Source organism: Pelecanus crispus, chromosome 3, assembly GCF_030463565.1.
Source record: "Pelecanus crispus isolate bPelCri1 chromosome 3, bPelCri1.pri, whole genome shotgun sequence".
NCBI classification, from domain to species: Eukaryota; Metazoa; Chordata; class Aves; order Pelecaniformes; family Pelecanidae; genus Pelecanus; species Pelecanus crispus.
Genome location: NC_134645.1, coordinates 42,996,156 through 43,024,151, shown reverse-complemented (window position 1 = coordinate 43,024,151; position 27,996 = coordinate 42,996,156). Strand labels below are relative to the sequence as shown.

Genomic DNA, 27,996 nt, shown 5'->3' with positions numbered 1-27,996 from the left:
CCAACATGTAACATTAGGTGGTTATCTGTAAAACAGGTTGGTGGTAAGTCATGGTCTGGTTCCTGGGCATCATAACAGCTCCTTGAATTTGTAGTAATTCCACTGCTTCCCTCAGCTCAGTATCAGAATAAAATGGACCGGGGGAAGAAATCTGTCTTCCAGGAAGGTTGGGGTCTGCTGTGTTGCGAAATCTTCCTTTGCTGCTGTGTCTTATGCCAGGCTTGCTTTGTCGATGTTTGGCCCATATGCAAATGGCAGGCTTTTAACTTTCATGGCATTACTTTTTCTCCTAGTAAATTGCTCTGTTGTTGCCTTAAATGCCATCTTATGTCATAGGTGGTTTCTTTATTTCTTCTGATTCGTGGTACACCTGCAGGCCACCATGTGCAATCTTCCAAACTCTTCCAACAGTCACTTTAATTTAAAAATAAGCATGATCTCTTCAGGCAAATTCTTCATGCTTCCACTTTTTAAATGCATGTAAGTGTTAGCTAGAAGAAGTGTTGTTTATTCCAAATCATTCATGTGATCACAACTGCGTGTTTCCCTGATCTCTTATGTGTCACTATATGTTGTGATCATGCTTTGCTGTTGCTCTGGTCTTCTTGTCCTGTTGATGTGCAGTCCCTTCACTGCAACCTTACAGCGGTAGGTACAGCAATCACTTAGAAGAACAGCATCTGTTCTGTCTTGACCCACCAGCAGTAACTAGGATCAGCAATAAGGAGATTGATATTCTTGTGAATATTATTTTATAGAATGAGACCTTTTGTGGCTGAATGTCTCATCTTTTCATAGTCTTGAGTGTTTTCTCATGCTCAAAATGCGTTCTCTTTCAGGGCAGGGAAGGTTTCATTACCACATCAAAGACACAAGTGGAAACTCTGGAAGAAGATTATACTTTCATGGCTGTAGGCCTCTGGAACAACATGGTGAGCAGTACCACAGACACTGTTGCTTACTGGACTTAGTACAGATGCCTGGTAGCAACTCCACATTAGCCAGACTTTGAGTAGCAAGGAGGGAGAAGAAGGAAGCATATAGGAAAAAAACATCCCATGACTGCTACCCTCAGCTGTGCAGAGAGAAGGGTCTCAAATAATGCTAAATGCCCTACACTCCCAAGACAAATCTCTTGCTATTCTGTAGCTGCTACTTGCTATCAAGGGCTTTTTAGAAAGGTTTCCAAAGTAGCCCTTTGGGAAGTTTTGGGGAGTAAATGAGCTGTGACAGACCCTTCTTTTGCTAGTCTCACCTCTGTGACAGTGGCACAGTGACAACTGAGGCTCGTCCTAACCTGAGATTATAGCAATTATACTCTTCTGTGTCCTCTGTCCTGTATCCATCCCCCTCTTCACGAATGAGTCTCATAAGGTGGTTTCCTCCTTAACCATCATTCTTCTGCTGATGTTGCTCATACTAAAAAGGAGATAGACAGCCTTGAGGAGCTCCTATTACTTCCTCAAGAGCTGGTTGTCCTACCCAGCTGAGGCAAGCCAACAAATGGTGCCTTCTAATGGGAAGGAGAGAGTGTCTAAGAGAAACATTGACCCTCCAACCCACTCAAGCTTGAATACAATGACCAGTTCTGTAGGAAGCTGTTTCCTTCTGCAGGCTTGAGCTGCTGACACGCAGCATTTGTGTGTGTGACTGAGTGGATGCACGTACAGCTGGAAGGGTTTGCATTTTAAAATTGATGATGGGGGCAAATGAAGAAACGGGAGTTTCTTTTCAATATGAATGAGACAAAAAAGCAGGCACATTGTTTTGGACTCACCAGAGCAAGTAGGATGTTACTGCTTAATCCATATTATGTTTGAATATGCCCTGATATCAGTGGGTTTGGGTAAGATGTTGATTTTACTATTCCTTCTGACTTAAAAACTTCCAAAATTTTCTGCTTTTTTTTTTTTTCTAATAACCTTCTTAAAGCACATATAATCTTTTTTAAATTAAAAAGAATCTGCAATGGCCAATTAAGTTAAAGATAAAAGACTGACTTTGCTTGCTTGTTTTGCAGTCCACATGTTAATAAGATTTTCATTTGAGAGCACCTACTATTCCTGTGTCTGTCAAATTATCCTAAGCATGAAGGAAAAAAAGTCTATACTGCAACCACCTTTTAGTAAACCACATTTAAAAATAAATCCATGCAGATTGGCACATTCTTGTTTCTTTTTATGCTAATTCTGGCAGTAGTAATTCTCTTGTAGCTCTGATCATTTAAAGAAGTGGGATTTGCAGGAAGAGGCTTTTGTTCGACCAGATGATATAGCTAGGAAAATCCTACAGTCACTCTAATAAAAGATGTTATCTTTTAGTTAAAGTTAGTAGGACTTTAGTTAGCTAGTAGGAGCCAAAGAATTAAAAATTGATCAGCTGCTGAAGCTCTAACCTTGGAACCAACGTGCTGCATCCAGTTATCTCCTTTGTTATCTGTGACATTCCTCATGATGATGTCAAAGTTCCTATCTCAGTTCTTCTATCGTAAAATAGATGCCATGATAAGATGCACATTGGTTTCTTTCTTGTTGTTTTGCCTCGGCCTCACTAGGCAATTAGCTTCACTAGTCAAATGAGCAAAGCAGACACCGAAAGTCAGATTCATGAAGTGTGAATAAAACATTCTCTCTGTTTCTGGCAGTTCTCTGTTAAGAAACTAAGTCGGTTACTTTAACTGCCCATGTCTCACTGTCCCCATTAGTGTTGGAGACATTTACCTAGATCACACAGTTACCATCACTTAGACATGATCTGTAAGACGCTAGAAAGTGGTGGCATATCGTCCTCAGATACTAACCATTATAAATATTGAAGCTAGTCGGGAGCAAGCCACACAAAGTATGTATATCCAATTTGTCTTGAAAAGTGGCCCTTTACATCTGCTTAGCGCAGTTTTTCAATGAGCAAATTTTTGGAATTACATGCTGAATATTCTTTCAGTTAGTGCAGAAAATGAATGCTTTGGACTGGAGAGGGACCGCAGTGCCACCAGTTTGCCAGCCCATTTTGTGCCTCTCCAGCATGAATTGTTTGGGTCCAACTGAACCAAACTTGTCAGAATCTGACATCTGCACTTAGCTTGCAACAAATTACTTCTGTCCCTTCAGAGGATATTTTTTTGTTTGTTTACAGCTTCTGCCAGCACAAGAGCCTTCCTCTTTCCCTCTGCTTCTTTTTTTCTGTCCATGTTTTCTCCTTTTCTGCACAGACCATGTTTTGCCTCCTGGTCTCTGTCCTTGAGCATCCCATTCTTTGGGGTGTTACTCTATTCTTGTCATTTTAACTGATAGGAGCATTTTGTGGAAACAGCAGAGGTGAAAAACTATAAGCAAAATGAAGTGGTACTTTTAAGGGTGGCTGTTATCCAGTCTCAGGGAGTGAGCATGCTGGGGAGCCACCAGAAACAGAGAATTGTCATAAAGGAGACAAATACCAACTTTGCTTTATTTCAGTGTTTTTCCTCAGTGTGACATGGTTCCTCTAGCGAGGGGATAGCCTAGGTGATATGGAGGAAGAGCAAAATGTGGCAAAACCACATCTTCCTACTGGTTTGAAGGGACACTACAGGAATCATAGAATCGTTTAGGTTGGAAAAGACCTTTAAGATCATCCAGTCCAACCATTAACCTAACACTACCAAGTCCACCACTAAACCAATTAAGGGGAGAGTCATAATTAATTTCCTGGCTTGGTGGCTGGATTATTTCTTAATGAAAGTAAAACTAGGAATCATTACGGTTGGAAAGGACCTCTAAGATCATCAGTCCAACCATCGGTCCAACACCACCGTGCCCATTAAACCATGTCCCAAAGTGCCACGTCTACATGTTTTTTGAACACCTCCAGGGATGGTGACTCCACCACCTCTCTAGGCAGCCTCTTCCAATGCTTGACCACTCTTTCCATGAAGACATTTTTCCCACTACCCAATCTAAACCTCCCCTGACATAACTTGAGGCCATTTCCTCTTGCTGTCCTATCGCTAACTACTTGGGAGAAGAGACCAGCACCCACCTCACTACAACCTCCTTTCAGGTAGTTGTAGAGACTGATAAGGTCTCCCCTCAGCCTCCTCTTCTCCAGGCTAAACAATCCCAGAATGGTAGTATTCCCTTCACAATTTCTTTTCCTCTCTGTTTTCCTGGCTCCTCTTTGATTTAGTGGAATTTTCTTCGTACACCTGGAACCATCAGAAAGGCATCTCTCTGGGTAGGTTCCTTGTCTGCCTGTGATGGTATCTTGCCATGATGTAAAAGCAGATGATATGAAAGATGCTTTCAGTGTAAAAAGCACTGGCACGTGTCCTCACCTGGTAAAGGTCACTATAGCTCTAGTGGGAAGTCCAGCTAATGGTTTATGCTGACTGCTTTAAAACCAAACCAAACCTTCCCACAATGCAGTATTGGGAACTGATAGGAAGATGATCGTGACTTGTTGAGCAGCAAACGGAGCAGAATGAGGAGATGCCGAAGAACTGCATTCAGAGAATTACACAGAATTGTAGAATAGTTTGGGTTGGAAGGGACTTTAAAGGTCCTCTAATCCAACCCTGCTGCAATAAGCAGGGACATTTTCAACCAGATCAGGTTGCTCAGAGCCCTGTCCAACCTGATCTTGAATGTTTCCAGGGATGGGGCATCTACCACCTCTCTGGGCAACCTGCTCCACTGTTTCACCACCCTCACTGCAAAAAATATCTTCCTTATATCTAGTCTGAATCTACCCTCTTTTTGTTTAAAATCATTCCCCATTGTCCTATTGCAACAGGCCCTGCTAAAAAGTTTGTCCCCATCTCTCTTATAAGTCCCCTTTAAGTACTGAAAGGCTGCAATAAGGTCTCCCTGGAGCCTTCTCTTCTCCAGGCTGAATAACCCCCACTCTCTCAGCCTTTCTTCACAGGTGTTCCATCTCTGTGATCATTTTTGTGGCCCTCCTCCAGACCCTCCTCCTGCTGTCTGCCAGGCTGCCCTTACCTTGTTCTGAAGCTTGGTACCAGCCTCTTTCTTGGAATGATTACCTGCTTATTGGCCAAAGGGCAAAACCTTGCATGTCTAGTGGCAATTGGCAGTTGGACTGCACTTCAGTCTGGCTGAGAAGAAGCTGAGCTAGCAGGTGCTAAGGACTTGTCCTAGACATGGCTGGATATTTTACCAAAACATTTCTAGCTATCTAGGAGCAATGTGATTCATATGCTAAGCACATCAGAGAACAGTCAGCAAGATGACATTGGGTAGCTAGGAAAAGCTGAGAGAAGTTGGTTGCTTACTTGGACAGCTTTGACGTCAGAGAGCCTGACTGATTGGTTTTGGCAAATGCCTACAATTTTACCTCTGGAAATATATTCAGGGGCAAATCTCCTTTCATGTGTGTAAAGAACTTAGACAAGAAGCTCTTGCTCTTGTGTTTGGTATTCTTTTGTGTAACAGAAAAGACCACAAAAAAACCTATCCTGCAACCAAGGAAGAAACTGAAACCAGGCAAGAACCCAAATGGGAACAGCACTGCAGGAGGCTGCCCGTGCCTCTCTTCTGCATTCAGGGGTTTACACTGACCTAGACACTGCTGCAGTACCAGAGCAGACCTACACGCTAACCAGCCTGCACCACACATGTGCTAGAATTCAGGGGAGGTTTTGGCTGACCACAACGCAGACTTGCTGCCCCATTTCCTGACCAGGACCTTGCAGCTCTGCTGCATGGGAGCTGTTGGTCTTTGCTTGGGAAAACAGTGCCTCTTGAGCCATCTGGAATGAATTGCCTCCTGGAGAAATTTGTTCTCATCACCCAACTCCCAACATAGAAGTGTCTAATACTTGTTTGAAATTAATTTCTAGCCAAGAGATACCACTGCTGTCCCATGTTCTGTGGGATCATTCTGTGCTGGAAGAATATTTTGTTTTAAGAATGTCATTAAATAGCTACATTGTTTTGTCCTAGGAGGATGGGAAAGTACCAGCTCCCAGTGTATCTTTTCTCTGAGCTTCATTATTTTGTATGTTTCAGGGACATTCCTTTTATTCCTGTCTCTCTCTTAAAAAAACACAGACTGTGTTTCCATAAATGCTTCTTTCAAAGAATCTCTCTCTCTCTAAAACTCTTCTCTATTTCTCTGAATTTTCCCATTATTTTCATTGATGGAACAACCAAAACAGAATATAACATTCTGTGCCTTCAATCCTGTTTCTTCTGTAGTCAGCTGGTGATGATGATGCAAACTGAGCAGACATTCACTGAGGAATCTAAAACAGTGGCCAACCCCTTTGGGTGTGATTGCAATTTAATTAGCACCCAGCAAGGAAGGTGCCTGAAGAGGTGAAGTGATTCTTTGTGGTATTTACCACTTTGTGCTGCCAGTATTGAGTTTTGAATCATTCCATAATTTTTCATTAACAATTCCCTCTCCATCTTGTTAGAAGGCAGCCAACAAATATAAATATTATCAAGCCTCTGTGCAGAGTTGGAGTGCACCTTTTCATGTTGTATCCCACCTATGAATATGTAGATAAGGAAACAGTTCTGGAAGGTGGGATAAATTAGCAAGCTTCTAGTTGCAGAGGCTACAGCCACCACAGGATTGGTGTGTGACCTTAAAATTTTGTATTCCATGTTTCTGACTTTGCTGCAACATGAATTTGCAGCAGAGGGAGTACATCAAGATAGTGCTCATAAGACAGAGGGAAAAAAGTTAATGCAACATGAATGTATCACCAAATGGAAGATTTTTAGTTTTCCATTTATATTAGGGATTTTGTACTTTCTGCTTCTGAGGTAAAGAGATCCAAGCCTTCAGTGTATAATCTGAGTCAAAACTGCATTTTCCAAGGAGTTTCAGTAATACCATTTTTACTTCTAAGTGTCAATCTACTCGGAGTTGCTTTTCCTCCCATACAAAAGTCTTTAGTTTCTTTATACTTTTATATGAAAACTATAAACTGTAGAAAGCTGAAGAAAGGTCTCCCAAGTGTGCCTTTCTCAAATGTTCGTGAGTGTGGTTTCACAGTCTGGGAGAAGACAAAAAACCTGTGGCGGATGAGGCCTGGGAGGGTGGACAGACTGCTGCAAAGAGTTGTTACCTGGCAGCAGAGCTGTGGCAACCCACCTTTTGCTTTTCTATACTCAGCCCAGCTGGGAAGTAAAATGGGCTTGCAAATCTCAGCAAAGTTTAAACTGCACACTATAAGGGGGGAAAACTAATCATGAGGGTGGCTTAAGCTATGTTCTTCTAGAGCATCTCCACAGCTGCTCTGGCTAAGCTGAAAAATAGCGAGTTGATCACAAGTAGTTGAATGCTGTGGTATGAGACCAGTGCCTTGTGGGAAAAACACCTACAGGGTCAGCATTCCCAAGAGCAGAGTTAATGTGTGGATGCTTGTTTTAACGATGGTGGGATGACAGTTCGATCATGTGAGAGGCCTTGTTTTCAGTTCCTTGCTTTTGTAGGTATACATGTGGTATGTTACACATAGATAAATATTTATCATAAGCAAAACAAGTTTTTAAATACATATATGGACCTGATGGAAAACTCCAGGCACTAGAGCCTTTGTGTTGCTGCTGCTTTCCCTTCCCTCCCCAACATAGCATGTGTACAATTCCTCTATGATCTCCCTTTCCAGATGGAGCCAGTTGGATGGAAGCAGCCTTACGATTTCACAAAAATGCTTCAGGTCCAGTGTCCATCTCAGGTAATAAAGGTTTCCTTATTACTGTGAGATTTTATTTACTCTTTGCAGAATTTCCAAGTTTTCAAATACTGTTGTTGTTTTCTGAGGTTCTTAGGAATGTGCGCTTACCCAAGATATTGCACTGTTAAAAATTCAGTGTTCTTAAAGTTCATTGATACAGACACTTTATTTTATAAGGATGAAATGCTGAAAACAAGAGCTTTTGAAAAAATTTAGTTAAATCATCTTACTGTGTCAGATATTTTTTATTCAAAATATAGCTAGCTAATCTGAATTTATTAGTTGCAGATATCAGGGGTCTATTATCAGTACTAAAATCTTTGTCAGCAATAAAATTGAATCCATGTATGTTATATAATTTAGATTTTCTGCGATTTGACTCTCTCTGCTGTCAGGTTTAACTATTTTAGTCCTTGGAGCTGTCAATAGCCCAGTAGTATCTTCAGGGTCTGAGCATCTCTGGTTCAAAGAACAGTTTTTTGAATGTTTTTGCATTTAAGCTCTGACTTCAATAATTTGATAGTGAGAAAATACAACTGGCATCCAAAAGCTTCACTGAACAGCAATTAAAGCATCAAAGAAATTGAATTATGTGTTTGGTTTGATGTTAGGTTTAAGGCAAGAGGTGGTGCTGTGCCTGGAGCATACCAGGGCTTAATTTTCAGGTCTGACCTGGTTTACTTCACTAGTGCAATGTTCATTCAAAAATTAATACTGTAAAGATTTTCTTCTCTTGGAAAATCTAGCCAAAAGACTTTAACATCAGCTGACTGTGTTTCTACTAGCGTTGGTAAACATACTCTCTTCACTCTGCAGGAAAATCCATATTTGTTTACATATAGAAATAGTAACTACTCATCTTCCCTGGAGACATCAAACACCAAAGAAAAACCTCAGGTATAGTAGGCCTGTTTGCATCATACAGACTGAGTGTATTCCAAGGAGTGGGGCAGGCAGATGAGAGTGTGTTGTAGCATAAATAAACAATGCTACCTGGGAAAACTAAATACAAAGCTCCAGCTCTTTATTTCCATGCTTGACTAAATAGTCAGATGCTTAATAGCACATTTTCTCCTTGGTGGATTTTGTAGAGTGTGATTTAAGGTAGATGTGTTCAGCCAGCCTAAATTAAGTCTTGCCTTCACGGTTAAGAATGTTTTTTAAACATCTGGATAACAATGTTAATTTCCCTGGAATAAGAAGATAGTGAAAATGGGGCCATTTAGTCCTACCGTGGAGGAAACTAGATCAGATCAGCATGACACCACTGTATGGGTCTGTTTTCATCTCGTTTATGCCATAGTAAAGCTGAAGAATAATGGATTTTTCATTTTTCTTTTTTGTGAGATAGTTGCAGATTAGATGCACAGAGATAAACAGCCGTGCTTTTTTTTTTTTTAGTCATGGTACTCTGATTCTGAGCAGAACTTGGTGCTCCCAAGCAACTACAGAGGAAGGTGATAACACTCATTTTCACGCCCCAGAACACAGGGTCTAGACCACATCTGCACTCAAAATGGCCTATATGTCATTGGAATAGTAATACACGTTTCTCCTCTCATTTTTAATGCCATCTGTTTTCTTAGTTACTCAGGGTGTATAGACCTCTGCATGGGGCAGTGGTACCTACCACTCTGATTTTTGGTAGTAGTTATGGTGTAGGAGACAAGAAGCAGCAATGTGTTATGTTTGTGTGTTGGTTTTTTTAAATTTAAAAAAAAACAAAATGGAGCAGTGGGACAAGACACACAAGTATCTTTTCCTTAGGCAAATTAGCCTACTTAAGGAGTTCTGTGGAGAGATTTGGAGGAAACACGTCTTTGAGTCTTGTGTGGTGGTCTGCTCCGGTATACTGACAGTCACCCTTCACTAACAGTAGACCTTGGGGGTGCTTCTGTCAGCAGGCTGCAACCCAAAAGAGCCAGGAGGGCCAATCTCTGGCTGCACGTAGAGGGCTGCACGTGGAGGAGGCAGGCTCATGGCCTGCTGACAAAGGTACAGTTTCGTGCTGGGGTATTCCAGGGATGTTCAAACAGTTTCTCGCAAAAAGATGCGAGCTCACCTAGTTCAGAGTATGGGTGCACAAAATGTTGCATAGCTGAACACAGCATGGCACAGCGTCTGAAATAACTGGCCCCACTGGGAGGCAAGAGCCGTGCTGCACTAATACGGTCACGCGACTTCTGAGCAGACTGAGCTTGTGTCTGCCTTCAAAGGACAGTTGTAGGCACAGCTTGAGGACAGGCTGAGCTGGGTAGATGTATACAAAGTATGTGGGAAATTCATTAATCTAATGCTCTAGGACATAAATGGTTTATCATGACCAGAGTACAGCGAGTCTGATGTGAAATATTGCCCTGTTTGTCTTTGCAGGAGAGGATTTATGGGACAAATATTACCTGTTCTGACCAGCGTCCCTCTGATACAGTTCCAGTTTCAGGTACAGTCCTACACAATTTCATTGTAGAGCTACTTCGTTTGATGATAGAAGCGGAACAGGAACTGGGTGTAGTTAGGAAAGGTACACTTTTCTTCGAAGCAGTGCACTCTATTGACTGCCCTTTTTAGGATCCTTTTTGGAACAATTTAAGTAGTGGTATAGCAAGATGCAAGTTCTCCCTCAAGGATGGTGAAAACTTATGCAACTGCACCTTCCATGTACAAACACAGAAGTGGCAGTGGAAAAGACAGGAGGCAGTTGTGTACTTCAGTTGCAGGGGTAGTAAAATTGTGTATGTATGGAGTAGAGACTCTTGTCAGTGCAGTCTGGGGTGCAAAAAGACACATGGAATCCTGTCACTGGCTGGATTTTGTCTTCCCTCAGAAACTGTGATGGTCCCAAAATTTCCACCCTGTGCTGGCACCAGAGCTGTGCCTAATTTTCAGTCATTTTCACTGGTTAAAAGGAATCTGAGTAAGCACAGATGCAAGACTAAATTCTTACTGCCTCCCTTGTTGCTGTAGCTAATTCCCAGCTATAGCACCAAGAATCATTTCTGATTTGATGCCTGTCAGTGTCTGTCACTCTGAGCTGATGTTGTCATGAATATTAAAATACTGTCTTTGCAATGCTTTGTGCTTATTCTAAGGAAAATTTCTGATAACCATCACAATTGGAAGTTTTCTTTCTTTCCTCTTTCCCTCATACTACCTTTATTTTTTTTTTATTTATCAGTTCATAATTTGAAACCAGCAGATATTCGGGTGATTGCTGCCCTGGGAGATTCACTCACAGTAAGTAAAGATCACTGGATAACCATCGTTAAAGCAAGTAGTGAAAAAGCGTTTCTGAATTTTTAACCTGAGAAACAGAACACATATAGTTACGCCCTATTAAGCCAAACACATTTTTCACATATTCTTTTCCATACTTCACCTTGACTGACTGGCAATCAGATCATGAGTCTAATATGAGTGCAAAGTTCCCATTTAAAGTCCACAAGAGTGCCACACAAGGAAGAGCTGCAAGACTAGATTGCGCAGCGGCAGAACCAGCCTGCTAGAGTGGACTTGCAACAATTGTTTTTCTTTATTGATTCTAGGCAAGATATTGGCCCTCAAAGCTATTAGTAAGCAGCTTAAATAGAAAGAACCAATTCTGCAGCTAATTGTGTGTGTATGTGTGTGTATATATGATATATACATATATATGATAATACCAAAGCCTATAAAGCCATGTCCATTTATACCAACTAAATGTTTGAGTAAAATTGCAATAGATCATCAGGTGTGTCAAGTAAAACTTATCTTGAGATTGTCTTTTTTAACACTGTTCCTGGAACTACGTAAACCCGTTACCCCTAGACTGGCTGTGATTCTCCAATCAGTGATGACTGCTTCACTGCTCATATCATAATTGATGTTTCTTATGCGTTCTGTGCTAATTACCACATTAAATCCTTCTAGTCTCCTTTCTTGGGGAAACTGGGGGAGGGAAGACATAAAATCACAGTACCACTTTTTAATGTGAGGAACATTATAATAAATTATTCATTCAGGACCATTGCTATCTTATTTATCTCTTATGTAAATTTAGAATTATATGAATATTTTGAACATTCTCAACCAATTTTTTCCCCACTTGATCTAATCAAGAAGTTGATAGAAGAGGGTAATTCACTGGAGCAGAGTTAAAATACCCTCAATCTTTGATCCTCTTGGGACCAAGATTATGTTATATTTTTGGGAAGATGACGTAGCTTGCTTCATTAGCATTCTCTTTAACTATTTTCACTAGGATCAGTCAGAGAACTAGTTACTGTAGCAATTCTTATTTTCTGAAGGTGAACTCCTCTTCTTTTGTGCTTCCAGGCAGGTAATGGGGCAGCATCCAAACCCCAGGATGTTCTGGATGTCCTGACTCAATACCGAGGTGTTTCTTGGAGGTGAGTCCATCTTGAGGATGGAACCCATTTTCTTGGGTTTTGATACGTATAGTTGTTTTTTGTAATAAATCGAGGCTTGTTCAGAGTGAATTTGACTTTACATTTTGCATGGAGGCACACAGTTGTACTTTTACTCACGATAAATAAAATATTCAAAGTAATGGCTATCTAGAGTACAATGTAGCATGGCTGGAATAGGCCTGGATACACGGATGAAATGCGGTCCTTGTTAAGACGGTCCCTTTCTCCTCTCATGTTTGTAGCTATTGCAAAGGGACCTTCTAGATCCCAGTGGCATCACACCACTTATGCATTCTGCATTTCTGTCCCTGCTCTTTCTATATCCTGTCTGCTCTTCCCCACTGTGGCCCACGTCACCCATTTGTCTCATTTAAAATCTATGAAAAGTCAGAATGGGATCTTTTTTGCTGCTGCTGTTTCATACACAGTATCTATTTTCTTGACCCTTTCCCAGTATTGCTTACATTATGCAGAATAGTTTATCGATTACAAGTCAGTACAGACTTTTACATATGCAGCATTTTATTAGACAGGTCAAAAAGCCACTCTGAAGAAAGGCAATCATGCTCACTTATTATTCTGCAACTGTATTATTTAACACCAAGCCTGTCAGGCTGATTTTGTGTTCATCATTTCTTCTCCATCTGAAATACTGCAGCTCTGTAAGAGATTTAAACAGGTACTAGAGCACTTCAGAATACTCTATTCCAAATTAAAGGGATGCTAGAGAGAGGTGCTGTAAATCCACCGTTTTATATTTTGGTCTTTAATAATATTCTACTGACATTTGGAGGGAAAAGTATGCTAGCATTCCCTACAGCATGAAGGAGGGTAAAGAGCACACAGACATATGGTGAATTTTACCAGTCTAGTAGTACTCTTCCAGTTGAGTGAAACGGGAGGGGAAAGGTATTGGGTATTCTTATCACTGTGAGATATACACTTTTAGAACTTGTTGTTATGGATACAAAGGATTTGTTAACTAAAAATGGAAGTAATAAATATTTTAATAGGGATAGCAATAGCAAAGATGGCAGCTTTTAAAAATTCTCATTTCTTTCAGCTAGGTTTGAACTTATGTTAAAACACATGATAGAGCTGAAAGGGCAGCTAGTGTACAGGGCTTTTACTATAATTATTATGATTATGAGAGAATCTCTGATTTCATGACCTCGTTGGTATGCACACAAAGAGCTTGCTTTGACTTAGTACAACCACCAGAGAATGTGCTGTGTACATGTGTAGAAACCCCATAAGGGGGAGCTGCCTTATCAAGTCCATCATATATTGGAATATATTTTTTCTTCTTTCTTTTTAACAGTGTTGGAGGAAATGAAAACATAAGCACAGTCACGACACTAGCAAGTAAGTGCCTTTTTCCATAAACTTGATAAATATCTGGAGCTGTTTATTAAAGCAGCTGTTATTATAAAATAAGACATGAAGAAAGATTTACAATTTGTAGCATGACAGAACCAATCCCTTTGTATTCAGTGTCCAGTGCAGAGTAAAAGTTGCATAACAACCAGGCTGTAATTTGCTGTGCATGACTTAACTATGTATTTTGTAATTCCTAGGGGTTTAGTTGTTTCAGTATTCTTCTGTTGGTTATAGTTCTGTCCAGAATGTGTTGGGGATAGATGAATCAAACTTAGATCATAGCCTAAAGAAACTGTTTTGACTGTATGGGTAAGTTGTTTTAGGCAGGAGCAGAATCATGTTACAGGATCAGATTTTACATGCTTTTTAGAGGTCAGGGCATTTTGGATCTGGGGTGTTGGTAAGGCCGGTTTGTAACCTAAGATGTAGAAGGGAATCTTAGGTCTTTGGGGTTAATACATCTGGGGAAATCAGGCTAAAGGATTTGATTCCAACCCGTCTGCAGTTAGAGTATGATGGCATGAGAGTCTCCTGCCTGATCACAGGGTTACTCAGCCTCACTTACCAGGCAAAATAGCATTGCTAGCCAAGGTGATCACATTAGGTCATGAGATATCTGAATTCATGAAAATCAGAAATCTCGAAGACAAGGAAATAGTTGTATGGTGACAAATCTCCACGTTTATTATACTCAAAGGTTAATTTTTTGATAGGTATCTCTTCAAGCTTTTTAATGGTCTTTTACTAAGGTCTAATCTTTATAACCTCATTTGTTACCTGCTGAAGTAAGCAACATTTCAGGGTGCTGTCTTTTTCTGCAGACATTCTTCGTGAGTTCAGCCCATCCCTGATAGGGTATTCCATTGGCACTGGAAAGCAGACTACAGATAATGCTGCATTCAACCAAGCTGTGGCAGGGGATCGTGCAGAGTAAGATGAAAACTCTTTTAATTTTAATAGAAAGTTACTTTTTCTTTAAAACTCAGTTCTAGCTAAAAAGGGCCCAAACCCTGGACTTTGGCAGGAGTGCAATAAGGATGATAGGCAAGTCCAAAAAGATTTCTTTAGCTTATCGCTAGCATGATGGCCAAGAAATGTGATGGGGTCTTTGCAATGTTTCTAATCTATGTCAAATAAATTAGCAGCAGAAGCAATGCTTTCTCTAGCATTTTCAAACAAGAAGCACAAAGCACTTTACAAGCACTACTCGGAAAGCTTCACATCTCTATTGTGAGGCAGAGAAAAAATATCCCTGTTTTATAGGAGGTATATTCAAACCCTCTTGTCAGTAGGACCAAGCATTCATGTAGAGAAACTAAGACAGAGAAAATTGTGAATTGCTTATGGTCAGTCTGTGGCAGAGCTGGGAATTACCTAGAGACCACTATGCTTAGTCTTCAGTGAAATTCATATCATATCTTTTTCTCTTGGGAACACTTCTTATGAGACATGCATCAGTGGCTTGAGGCCATGTAATAACGTTGATACATGCACGGATGCTTCAGTGATATGTGTATCAATAACATCTGTCTGATGTTGGGAAGGAGCAAAGTGCATTTATTTTGTGGTAGCACTGTATTTTCTATATAGTTTGTAAAAGTGTAACTATGCAGCGTTTGCAAAGTGGTCAAGTGTTCGTTGGATGCTAATTGTTTTCTCATTTTTTTTCCCATCACTCAAAATATAACCTTTTTATTATATCAAAATATAACCTTTTTTAGGTATCATACCTCTCATTCAATGAAAACTGAACTTCCCCAGGGTTCTTTAGCCATTATGTGACGGATGTCCATTCATCAGCTTTCCTCTTTGCCTTGCTGTCTACACAGGATTCCTTTTTAATTTTTATTATTTTACTTTTATGGTTTTATTTTTCTTTTATTTTTAGGGATGTTCCTGCACAGGTTAGAAGACTGGTGTTCCGAATGAAGAATGATACTGTGAGTTTGATATGCCATTAATATCTTTAGAAAGATGAAGTTATGTGGCATCATTAGTTTCTAACGGACCAACAGCAGATGCCAAACATGGGTACAGCAGTATACCATGTAATATTCCCCAGTGCAGAGTGTGAGTCCGTTCAAAATAATCTGTAGCTTTGTCTTAAATGAATTTGTACCAGCATGTGATAGTTACTATCAAACCTAGATAATTGTAATCTTCTTATCGTATTTATCACAGTTAAATTCAGTGCTGTTGCTTCCCCTCGCAACCTACATCACCTTGTAAGATGATAGAACTTTTTCTCTGCTAGGATTTTGCTGCGGTACTAGTAATTGTCTTGTAAGCCCATGATTTTGCCAGCAGTAATGATACGTGCAAGGATGTTGAGGGCAAGCTTTTCAAGTGGCAAATCACGTGGAATGAATATGTGAAGTGAGGGAAGGACTTGTTTTCCTTAAAAACAATTTAGTCCCTTCTTTCACTTAGTCATCAGCTGATTTTTGACTTACACGTTTGTTGTTAGGAATTATTTGATTAATGGTCTGTAAAACACGTATAGGCTGAGGATTGCTTGCATATTTTTCACCTCAACTACTGCTTTGAATGTTTGCTATATGTAATTTGACAAATGTGCTATGCAATCAGTGACCTAAGTTACATGATATTATTTTGGCTTTCCAATTGTACATTTGGAAAACAGCCAAAAAGCCTTCAAGATAACTGTGTGTGCATGTCTAGTATAAATACTCTGGTGAATACATATTGGCAAAAATATTTGCAGTACCTCCCTTTTCAGTTCACTTTCTCGTAAACAAGATTTCACTCTGATGGCTGTACCTGAAATGAGATTAAAAGGGATAGCAGCTGACAATGAAGCAGTTGGATGGTTTTCATTCAAACCATTCATATTCAAGGCTTCTAAGTACTACTCTCTCGTATTTATCGGCTTGGGAACATCACACAACAGAAATGAATGCAAATACATTTTATTTAACTGATAAACTTTTTTTTATTTAACTAATAAACTTCTTTCTAACTAGAAAGAATGTTCATATATCATATAGGTCATATATCTTTGATTTAAGAGCTCCTTTTTTTTCTCTTTTTAAAAGACCTTTTCAGTGCAGGAGGAAAATTTTCCCCGCTTTTAATTTGGATAAGTACATTTTGAGTCCAAACTACTGAACAGTGTGTTTACAATCTGGGATATGTTGCCGTTTGCCTTTGAAGATAGATGGTTTTAAACCAGTTGAGGCTGATATACTGTTGCTGCTTTTCTTAGTGGTGTTTTGCATGGAAATTGAAACCTTAAGATATTGAGTACAACATCAGCTACACAGTACTAAGCATATCTGAACCTCTCCTCAAAGCTAAGAAGGTGTATGTTTACTGAAGCATAATTACCTTGCATTAGCTAGCCCTTTGCAAAATGCTTCCAGAGGAAAAAGTGCTATAATTTTTTACCTGTATTGTTAGATAAAGTTAATATTGCCCCTCTATTCTTTGCAGTTTGTCTCACAGCAAGACCAAAATATATTGCCCTCCAGGGTTTTCCAGCAGGATAGCTGCATTATTTATGACACACTAAAACATATACCATCATTTTTGCAATGAAGATATATTCCTAGAACTGCAGGAGTTGTCACTCAGTGTATATGCAATATATTACTAAGAAAAGCATACAGATGGATTTTGAGCGATAGTTTTCTGAAGCAAATAATTTTGCATGGTACTACTGACATTGTAAACCTTGTTTAGATCTTAGTAGTTTCTACATCTTCAGTCATGACTACAAATTCATTTTGTTAGCCAGGTACCCTGAGAAATGTTAAATTTGTGTTTAGTATGTGGCCTGCCTCCCCCCCTCCCCCCCCCCCTTTTTTTTTTTTTAATTAATAACTTTCATTCCATCTCCTTCTGTGTGCAGAGAATAAATTTTCAGACTGACTGGAAGATCATAACACTTCTCATAGGAGGAAATGACCTATGCAAATTCTGCGGCAATCCAGTAAGTGCCCTGCTGCCTGCAGCATGAACTGGGCCAGCCTGGGCATAGGGTCTCTGTGCATTGCAGTGGATGAGAGGGCAGAACTCAGTGGGTGAGACCAAAATAAGGTAGGTCTTATTTGTGCAGTTCTGGCATGTAACTGTACTGAGACCTTCAGGTTGTTCAACCTGATGTTGTGATAAACGAAGTTATATCTTTAGAGTTCCTGTAAATTACATAATTGTGGCTACTTCGTTTTGGCATTGAGTAAGATAACTTCCCGTTAGCTAGTCACTTTACCACCTGTAGATAAAAGGTCCATGGCTTTTGCTCTTCTTTGCCTTGTGCACAGTCACACTTCTAAGTCTCACTCAGTGCTCTCTTACCAGTTTCAGTGCTATAGGAATGATTCTACCCACAGCTCATGCTGATGCAATTATATATAAGAGGGTATATATATATTGTGTGTGTGTATATATATATAATATATATACGTACTGTATATAGCCTTTGGTATGTGTGAGTGTAGAAGAGGTGAAAGGCTGTGGCAGGCTCCTCACATAGTGATGAGTCTCATCTACTTACAAGCAGCAGAGCACGTACTTTCAATTCTGCACGGTTAATTTCAGATCAGGAAAAAACGCAAAGCAGCACAATAAGATGGTTATAAAACAAGGAAGGAGCAAATTAACCATTCCTACCTTTTGCTCCTGACCCAGACACAAAATGGCAGTTGCTCATGAGTGTGGTTGACAAGGAGACAGCACATCTGCATCCAAAGATCAATGATACTTCCTTTATGTTGCACAGCTACAAATAGTGCCAACCACAATGCTCTTGGTGAGCTGTGATTTAGGAAATGAATAAGGGAACCGAGCTGTCTCATTTTGTAGAGTAGGCCAGTGGGGCTCTCAATGAACTTCTGCTTGAAATTAAATCAAAGAGAATTAAGGCTGAAAATAAGACAGACATTTCTCATAGGCAAGTTTATTTGACTGTGGAATAGTTCCACAAGTGAAGAAATAAAAATTGGATTGCTTGAGACAATTAAATTAGAGGGTTTAAACCACTCAAACGGATTTCATTCCCAGATAAATGCATAAGCTTTGCCAGTTATTATTTGTGGCAGGTAAGGAGCACATGGAAGGCGTGTTGCTAATATTCCATACGGCAGAAATAAACTTACTTTTACACAGACTGATCTCTTCCAAAGACGGTCCCTGTTAGTGAGGTGTTAGCCATGCTTTTAAGACTGGCCTGAGCAAGCCTGGGGATGGAGGATGTTGTGATGTCTGATAATGCCCTGTGAATTTGCTCCCTCACTGGTATCCAGTGGCCACTAGATCTTGCAAGTGAGACAGCTGTGACGAGAAAGAAGAAAAGCAGAGACAGGACAGTTTTGCCTAAGACTCATGCTCTTGACCTAAGAGTTAGAAACATGAATGCTGCTGTGAGAGACTCCAGCTAGTCGCTGCTGTGCCTGCTGGAGTAAACTGATTGACAATAGAATTCAACCCTCTTGCTTCAACAGGTACACTATTCTCCTGAAAACTACACCTACAATCTACAAACAGCTTTGGACATACTTCACAGAGAGGTAAACCAAACGTTTCTAGTATGTGGGGGTGGGGATTGTATTCTCTTTGTAAAGCAGTCACTGATTATTGATTGAGAATTTAGTCCTTGATTGAGAATTTAGTACTCCGCTTTCATCTGCAGAGCACTGCTGTATGCAGAGATGCTTGCTTGCAGGAAAGTCTTTGTGAGAGGCAGAAAGGGCTGGAGAATTATTTTACCGAAGGAATAAGGATGTACTTGGTTTTAGCTGATGTGCTGCGGACAAATAACGTAAAAACTATTACAACAAATTTGAACAAACATATGGTATTCAGTGGCTAGAAAATGCTTTGCTCGTTCATTGTACTGCAAATAAGTATATTTTTTGTGGTCATTATGAGAGAGATTCTGATATTCCAGATGAGGGTGAGGATGATGGGAGTACTCAAAGAGTTAGCAGGTGTCTAAGCCCTGCTGAGACCTATAACAACTTGTTTGGACCTTTCTGAAGTCATCGTTTTCAAGTAACCAGCCATCAGCATTTAAAATAGAACTAGGCAATTCAGTCTTATACGTGTGGGGGATTAATTATTGAGAAAGTACTTTGAACACCTCTGTTATAAATAATGCAAGCTGCCTGAATCAGCAGGCTGCTACCCGAGGTCTGCTGTGGCAGTGCAGGGATAAAGACAGCACTCTGTACTCCGGGCACTGGCTATGGGTTTGCTTATTCTCTTGGCAGGTTCCACGGGCATTTGTGAACCTGGTGACAGTGCTTTCCATAGCAAGCCTCCGGGAGCTGCATGCATCAAGAAACAGTAACTGTCCAAAGCTGCTTATGAGGTATGAATATTTAAGTTACAGCTCTCACTGTTGCTCACAGAAGGCTGCAAGGTCTTCACAGGAAATCTTGTTTCTTAAAGAGAAAAGGTTCTAGTATTTCAGACCACCAAACACCTTCCTCTGTGTGTGCACATGTGCCTACATGTTGATTTCAACACAGCATTTAGAAATACCTGTCTGTCTGTCACCGTCTCTGTACCTGAGCCCTGCTGTTACCACTTTTTGTGGAGGTGCCATTTTAATGCCTCATCACTTATGCTGCAAGGGAGTTCAAGCCAGAGCAGAGAGAGCTCAGTTGTGCACTCTTTGGGCAAAGACAGACAAGAGATTAAGACACAAGGTTTTCTTAGTTGATCACTTTAATCTAGCTTTATTTACAGATTTACATTTCTGCAGTCTTAAAACTCTCCCTCTTGCTTCTGTAGTTTCTGATCTCTGTAATTTCATTGCTGATTATTAGTTTTATTGTTAATTAATCTCTCAAGTAGATGTCTGGGATGCTTAATTGTGCTACCTGTTGCCTCATGGCTCAACAATCCTCCCAGGTCAGTGTGAATCCACCACTGAGGTGGCAAGTCTGCGCCTCAGTGAGCTTCTGGTGACTCAGGTAGGGTCCAGCGTGCCCCCCCAGATTTGCTCCTGGCAGGACTTGCTTGGTTGCAGAAAAGCAGATCTCTGCTCTTCTGGACAGACAGGCAGAATAACCTTGTCCTGGGAATGTAGGCAGCCATTGCTCCTCCTCCTGCTTGGGCCAAGGAGCTGGTACCAGATACCATCAGCATGGACTGTAAAGAGTTAGCTTGGAGGCCAGAATCGTAGGAGAGCTACAGGGTCTACCATACCCAGCTGCCTTGCTAAAACATCTGCTTTGGATCCATCCTGCTGGATCCCTTCAGCCATGAGGGACTCTGCAGCTGCTGACAGGGGAAGTGCGGACACCTGAAGGGCCCCATGAAAGAAGGTGGTTTTACAGGAGGAACGCAGATGCAACCCTCTTGCTCTGATTTAAGGGCACTCTGGTGGCTGTCAGGGAAAAATTAGCTTTTAAACTCAGAGTGCTGGTGCTTCCAATAACCAGTTGTAGTTTTTCATTTTAACAAAGGTTACTGGCTAGAGCGCACATATAACTCAAGACCCTCACCATTGGACAAGGATGGTTAGTGGAGCCTTTAAGATTAGATTACCTCAAGATACCTGTAATCTTTCTCCATCACTTCAGGTGCCATGCTGAATTTAACATTTGCCTGTCCAGCAGCAAGCCAAGTTTACAGGCTACTAAGCAGACCCTGTATGGGATAATAAATACCATGCTACTGATTTGAAGAAGGACCCAAAAGAGACTTTTGCTCTTGAAAGCTTGTCTCTTCCCAACCCCACCCCACCCCACCCCCAAGAGTAGCAAATAACCTAAAAAGAGATTATGTCTCCACTAATTTTATCTAGCTTATGTTACTGAAACACTTCTGAAAATACAATTTATGTTTGTATTGCCTTTCATATAGCTGTACTGCAGAAGTAAAATCTTGTTTTGTTAGTTGTTCTGCACTAAGACAAGTTTGGAGGTAGAGGTCTGTGTATACTTTATACCTATCAACTGCATCTCTATAGGAGGTATTTCTCTAAGAGCTCTCTCAGGGATGCTTTACTATGATCACATGGCCGGATTGGATTTTTAAAAGGAGTCCTTCTTCTCATTTGGGTTTCTCAAGTGATAATGAGGCATGCCCAGGAAGGGGGAGCATCAGAAGAAAAAATTCATGTGCTAGAAGGATCAGAGTTTTAGGGAGGGATATAAAGGTGGTCAACATAAATTCACAGAAACTTAAAATAGCTTATGTTGGAATGGCATGCCATGTCATGTCTGCCATGGAGCACCTCCTCCTCGTTCCCGCTGTTGTTCCCTCCTCCGCTCCCTGTCTGGTGTTTTCTACCCTTTCTTGAACAGAGGCACCACCATCTTGGCTGCCAGGCTCAGCTGTGGCCTGCAGTGGGTCCACTGGAGCTGTCTGGAACCAGCTGTGTCCAGCACAGGCAGCCCTGGACTCTCCTCACAGAGGTCACTCCTGCTGCCAAAACCTTGCCGTGGGCACCCAGTATGGTTTTTTGCTTGCATGGAGCCTTTTCCTCACTTTATGTTCATGAATTTATCCCTAATAAATGTGTTTCTGCTCAAGAATCAGGGCTGTGCAGAAACTCAGAGGTGAGAGCTAATGCTCCCAGTGAGCAGCCTTTCAAAGAAATCCCTCTGGGAGAAGCTTTTTACCCTGCAGCTTGTCAGCTCAGGAACAGGGGAAAAAAGAGGAGCAGATCTCAGCACCATGCTCTCATCCCACAGTCTCCTGTGCCCTTGTGTCATAAACCCTGAGGACAATTCCAATGAGTTCAAGAAGCTGGTCTATTTTAACAGAAGGTATCAGGTAAGGCGCATGGTATTTGTTACAGGTTTAATGTCATCCTCCACAGAGGGCATAATATTTGGAGGTTGGGGGACAGATTCCACTCATTTTAATGACATATTTGTAGTTGTGATTTAAAAAAAAAAAAGTGAGGGGAAGATCAGAGTAGGCTCAAGATCTTTACAACTCTGATTCACTAAAACAACAAAACAGATGAGGAAAAAAATTGTTAAAGAGCCATAGAAAGTAGAGTATGTCAGAGCGCCAGCATTTTTTTGATCACTTATCTAATTGGAGGTTGGATTAAGTTAAAGAACATGATAACTCAAGAACAAACTCTTGGGCACGGGCTGTCAGCCAAACCAAAAATGCTTTGGTGGTTCTGGAAGAACATCTTTTTGACAGAAAATCTAATTACTGAGCAAATTGCCTGCCCATTTCAGTCAGGCAGCCATCCCCAGGCTGCCTCTCCACAAAGAAGCCCAGGATGCGTGTCTCAAAAAGACGGCTGCGTTGGCTGCCTGGCAGAAGCTGGAAACTACAGCCATGCCTGGGTTTCTGCACTTGGGAGGGGGAGCCCCTGGGTGAGATGTACATGGACAGAGGGACTCAATGAGCTGAAAGTAAGAGAAGGAACTGTGACAACTTTTCTTTGACTCTTTAGGAGAGAACCCGCCAGTTAGTGGAGAGTGGAAGGTATGACACTAAGGATGATTTCACCGTGGTTCTGCAGCCATTTCTGATGAATGTGAACATGCCAAAAACACAGGTAAAAACAACCAAAAAACCCATGCCTACATTAAATCCTGGTGCAATTCCACTGACTTTTCAAAATTGTCTTGACTGTAAATGTGACCAGCAGTTTTCTGGCCTAATAATTATTATATTCAGTTGAGTTAACGTCCAAAATTGCAGAAAATGCTTATGGAGTAACTTGGAGATAATGGGTAACAGGAATACAGACCTTGAAGACACGATTTTGGGCACTGAGTCCACTCCACTGCAATCAGACAACAATGCAGTACGTATTTAGCTCCAAGTCTTCACCAGGGAGCGCTCACCCTATATCCCCCTTGCATCACAAAGTCCCTTCCAGTACTTCGGTAAATGACTTTTAGTACAAAAAACCATGCGCTTCAAAAGGTATAATGTGTGAATCTCAGGGGAAATAAAGAATACAATCGATACGTGTGCCCAGGTAGAATCATAGAATCGTTTAGGTTGGAAAAGACCTTCAAGATCATCCAGTCCAACCATTGACCTACACTACCAAGTCTACTCTAAGCCAATCAAGGGTAGACTAGACTAAACCATGTCCCGAAGTGCCACATCTACCCGTTTTTTGAACACTTCCAGGGATGGTGACTCCACCACCTCTCTGGGCAGCCTGTTCCAATTCTTGACCACCCTTTCTGTAAAGAAATTTCTCCTAATTTCCAACCTAAACCTCCCCTGGCGCAGCTTAAGCCCATTTCCTCTCGTCCTATTGCTAACTACTTGGGAGAAGAGACCAACACCCACCTCACTACAACCTCCTTTCAGGTAGTTGTAGAGACTGATAAGGTCTCCCGTCAGCCTCCTCTTCTCCAGACTAAACAACCCCAGTTCCCTCAGCCGCTCCTCATAAGGCCTGTGCTCCAGACCCTTCACCAGCTTTGTTGCCCTTTTCTGAACACGCTCCAGCACCTCAATGTCTTTCTTGTATTGAGGGGCCCAAAACTGGACACAGTATTCCAGGTGCGGCCTCACCAGCACCGAGTACAGGGGGACAATCACCTCCCTGCTCCTGCTGGCCACACTATTCCTCATACAAGCCAGGATGCTGTTGGCCTTCTTAGCTACCTGGGCACACTGCTGGCTCATGTTCAGCCGGCTGTCTACCAACACCCCCAGGTATTCTGTACCCAGAGTCATAGTGGTCTGTATTCCTTGTTATTTTGGAAATCCTATATTAAAAAGCTTTAAAAGGCTTCTTAGTTCTGAGTTACTAGCATTCTCTGGCCCAGCTTAATTCTCTTGGCCTCAGAGGCCTTTGCAGCTACTTTGATTTGAAGTCAGCTGGGATATCTCACTGGAAGAGAGAGGGGATAAGGCACAGCTTATTGCACATTTACTGCCTCTGTGACAGCATGTCTCGTTCTCTAGGAGGGGTTGCCGGATGGTTCATATTTTGCCCCAGACTGTTTCCACTTCAGCCAGAAGTCTCATTCCCAGGCTGCACGTGCTTTGTGGAACAACATGGTAAGATTTTTAAAGGTTGTATATGTCGCTCCTTGTCTGCTCCATCCTGCCCTTGGCAGCCAAAAAAACCTCAGAGAGCTACTATCTAGCTAGCCCTACCTCTTCTGGACCGTTAAATGTGTTTACAAACAGAAAGAGTGATCATGTGAAGAAAGATCACTTGAACTGTTAAACCAGTCATATCAAACCAGTAAATCTCAAGGTATGTTAAGGCTGGGGGTGTTGGACTTCTGTCAGGGAGATGGTGCTTGCCTGGCACATTGATCATCAGGCCACGTTCATGGTGCCTGGCAATTAGCTTCTTCAGGCTAAGCAGCAAAGCAGCAGTGTGTGGAGGCAGCTACCAGCATGGGTACAGTGCACTGCAGTTGTCTTGCTGTGCTGCAGAGGTGGTTTCCAGAGGCTGGTAGCACAGCATTACCTGTTGTTCTATGATACTTATTCACTTTTCTTCTGTGCTGCCCCCTTTTTCCCACAGCTGGAACCCTTAGGGGAGAAGACAGATAATCAGCAAATAGAAGATGAGATTGTTCTCAAATGTCCAAGTGAGGTAAGTTACAAGGGTAAGTTACTTGTGTTTGTGTAGAGGTGCTGGACATGGCTGGGAGTCTGCATGAGCCTGGAGCACTGTCTTCATGAGGAGGGTCTGAATCTTCCCTGCATAGTTTGTGCCTCTGCCACCAGTAGCAGTATGAATACTCCCCCATGAGATGGAGGCCAAGCTCATCCTAGGAGTAAGCTTCCTCATAGCCACACATCACAGTTGGCCAAAACACAAGGGAAGGGTGTTTGGCCTACCTAGTCAAGACCATCAAGTATCCACACTGAATGACAGCACTTCAGTGGGGGAAACAGAGCAACGATGACACCAGTCAGCACAGCTGTGCAGATGTCACTGGGACTACCTTGCAGTGGGACCACAGGCTTCTTGTTAATCGCACACAGCAGGGTCCCAAGTCTATTCTGTAAGTTCTGGCTGTGTAAAAATAGTGCCCCGGGTTACACTATTATTGTATGGATTTTAAAAGTGCCATTTCTTTCTTTTTTTTTTCTTTTTTTTCCTTTTTAATCCCTGGGATTCATTTGCATCAAGTTGTTAATCGTCTACAGACATCTGAGAACTGAAGGTTGGGAAATGGAAATCTCTATGTATTCTTCTGATGCTTTGCATTGACTCAGATTGCCTTGTTTTGTAGGCTGAGCCATTCCTGAGGACGTATAAGAACAGTAATTACACGTACCCTAACCGAACTCCAGTAAGTGTCAACATCACCATCCCACTGTTTACTCTGCTGCATCTGCTCCTGTATGGTAACCAGAAGAGTCATGCTCTGCACCACAGGTGAAATCAGTCTTTGGCCAAAGGGGTTTGGGAGGCTGAGTGCATGGCAGGGAACAGGAAAGCACTCCCTGAGTTAGGCAAAATGCATGCAGAAACACCTGTAAGAACACGTGCTCAGACAGCACGGTTATCAGTACAGGATGCTACTCTAATCTGAACAATACTGAATATGACTATTGAATTGAGCAACCAAGACCTGTCTGGTTTATTACATGCTAAACAGGCTTTGGTTTATCCACCTGGCCTCTACAAGGAAGATCCTAGTTACTACTGACTGTGTTTCCTAGCCAAATGGTATTCAGCTTTCTTCTTCTCTCTAGAATTATGGAAGCCAGCTGCTGTGCGAGGACCGGTCTCCATCCTCCCCTCCTGCAACTTCAGGTAGTCTTGCCTCTTCTTTGTTAAGAGGCTGAATTACTTTCAACTGTCCTTCAAGATGAGTTTTTATTTTTACTGAAACGACTGCTGGACTGTGAAAAATACTGCTCAGAAAAGATGTCATGTTTATCAGCAGCTGCTTAATAGATACAGTGCCATACTGTCACTCAAGGTAACATTCTGACTAAGTAGCTCCACTTAGCTCACTGCTAGTGGAGAACTTCAAAATACCCCATGATAAAATCCAAATTTATGTGCTGACACAGCCTATAAGTGATACCACCTAAATCTTGGGGAAGGAAACTGGAAATCCAGCTTCATGCATGTTAGTCTAGGACATAGCAGTGCTCAGTTTTTCAGATAACTTCATATTGTCTTCTCCTTGGTCCTTCTCTGCCTTCTTACAGCTTTAATATGCCGTTCCTGCTTTGTCTAATACTGCATTGTTTTATCTTCATCTTGGTGCGGGATATTGTTTGTACCTTACTGCTATTTGCTCCTTGCTCCTCTGTCTTTTTTGTAGCAATGTTAACATTGAGATGCTGAATAATATGCATATGCCACTCCTACAGCCACATGAGATGAGCTGGAGAGAGCTCGTGTTTTATCACCTGGGTATTGCAAAAATAACATGTCTGAGCATCAGAATGCGCAATGTCATGTTTCACATACACAGTGGTGAAAAAGAATAGCTATTTCCTATCCAGGTTCAGCTGCATCTCTTTTCTTTGCAGTGCATTCCCTAAAGCCAGCTGATGTGAAAATTATAGCAGCCCTTGGGGATTCTTTGACGGTAAGAAGACAGTGTTTTTACTGTTCCCTTGGTAAAACTACCAACATGTGTCTGCTCCGGTGGAGGGGAAATAGCTGTGTACCTAGAAGCAAAGATCCATTCATTCATGGATGATAATAGATCTAGCAGCTAGAACAAGAAAGAAGGTGTCAGTTCTCCAGCACTGTTCCCCCCACGCACATATTCACATGCTTTTGAACTCAGGCAAAAACACAGGCAAATCCTTTAAAGAAGTGCTTAAATAGTTTGCTGAATTAGAGACAGAAGAGATCAGATGCTGTTGAAATTAATGGGACATAGTACAAGCCTTAGGTTACTTTGTTTTTCAAAGTTTTTCTGAATAGGAACGGACTGGTGAACCTGTTCTTTTGCCTCAGTTCTTTCAGGAACAGAGGGTGACTAAGGGATGTTGGATAATAGCATTTTGTTCATTTTAGCATTAATGAGATAAGGATGTACAGGGGTGAGAGGCCTCTGACTTCATCCATTTCAGAAGATACTCAGTCTTTTTATTGTGCCTGTTTTAACGCATAGCTAATTTCTTTATCAAGAGGTAGTTCTTGCTGAGGATGATTTACTTTGGTAGCCTAGAAGGAATATGTCTCAAGATGGTTGGACTTGATGGTCTTAAAGGTCTTTTCCAACCTAAACAATTCTATGATTCTATAATCTAGACATCCTATATTCCAGTTATGTCTTACTGCCTAATGTTTTCATACTGGTCAAATACTGAAACTCTACAGCCAGCTCAAAGGAAACACTGGGCAGAAAGACTTAATTGGAACACAGGTTTCTCTGAATCTGAGCCTTAACAACAAAGACATTGTGCGTACAAACGATGAAGCCGTTACAACTCTCTGGCAGGCATGTTGCTAAAACTCCTACACACAGGAGGCTACTGAAATAAATAGAAGCATTTGAATGCAAACCTGCAATATCGACAAATAAAAGATATTCTGTATATAGCTGCAGTTGCCATATTATAATATCCAGGACCCTGCAGGCATTTCTGCTGCTAAGTATAGCCTGTAGGAACTGAGAA

At 41.4% G+C, this 27,996-nt stretch overlaps 1 protein-coding gene across 1 annotated transcript in view; it reads left to right on the top strand.

Moving 5' to 3' along the window:
• Positions 1-27,996, top strand: part of PLB1 (phospholipase B1) — an 84,179-nt gene that overhangs the window by 17,833 nt on the left and 38,350 nt on the right. Inside the window, exons 14-32 of the mRNA XM_009490578.2 lie at positions 840-932; positions 7,619-7,687; positions 8,504-8,584; positions 10,061-10,127; positions 10,863-10,921; positions 11,999-12,072; positions 13,415-13,458; positions 14,295-14,403; positions 15,362-15,413; positions 17,345-17,425; positions 18,936-19,001; positions 19,704-19,804; positions 22,140-22,221; positions 22,865-22,969; positions 24,346-24,441; positions 24,920-24,991; positions 25,638-25,697; positions 26,104-26,164; positions 26,896-26,954. Coding sequence (XP_009488853.2) covers positions 840-932; positions 7,619-7,687; positions 8,504-8,584; positions 10,061-10,127; positions 10,863-10,921; positions 11,999-12,072; positions 13,415-13,458; positions 14,295-14,403; positions 15,362-15,413; positions 17,345-17,425; positions 18,936-19,001; positions 19,704-19,804; positions 22,140-22,221; positions 22,865-22,969; positions 24,346-24,441; positions 24,920-24,991; positions 25,638-25,697; positions 26,104-26,164; positions 26,896-26,954 — 1,431 coding nt within the window. The remainder of the gene's footprint in view (positions 1-839; positions 933-7,618; positions 7,688-8,503; positions 8,585-10,060; positions 10,128-10,862; positions 10,922-11,998; positions 12,073-13,414; positions 13,459-14,294; positions 14,404-15,361; positions 15,414-17,344; positions 17,426-18,935; positions 19,002-19,703; positions 19,805-22,139; positions 22,222-22,864; positions 22,970-24,345; positions 24,442-24,919; positions 24,992-25,637; positions 25,698-26,103; positions 26,165-26,895; positions 26,955-27,996) is intronic.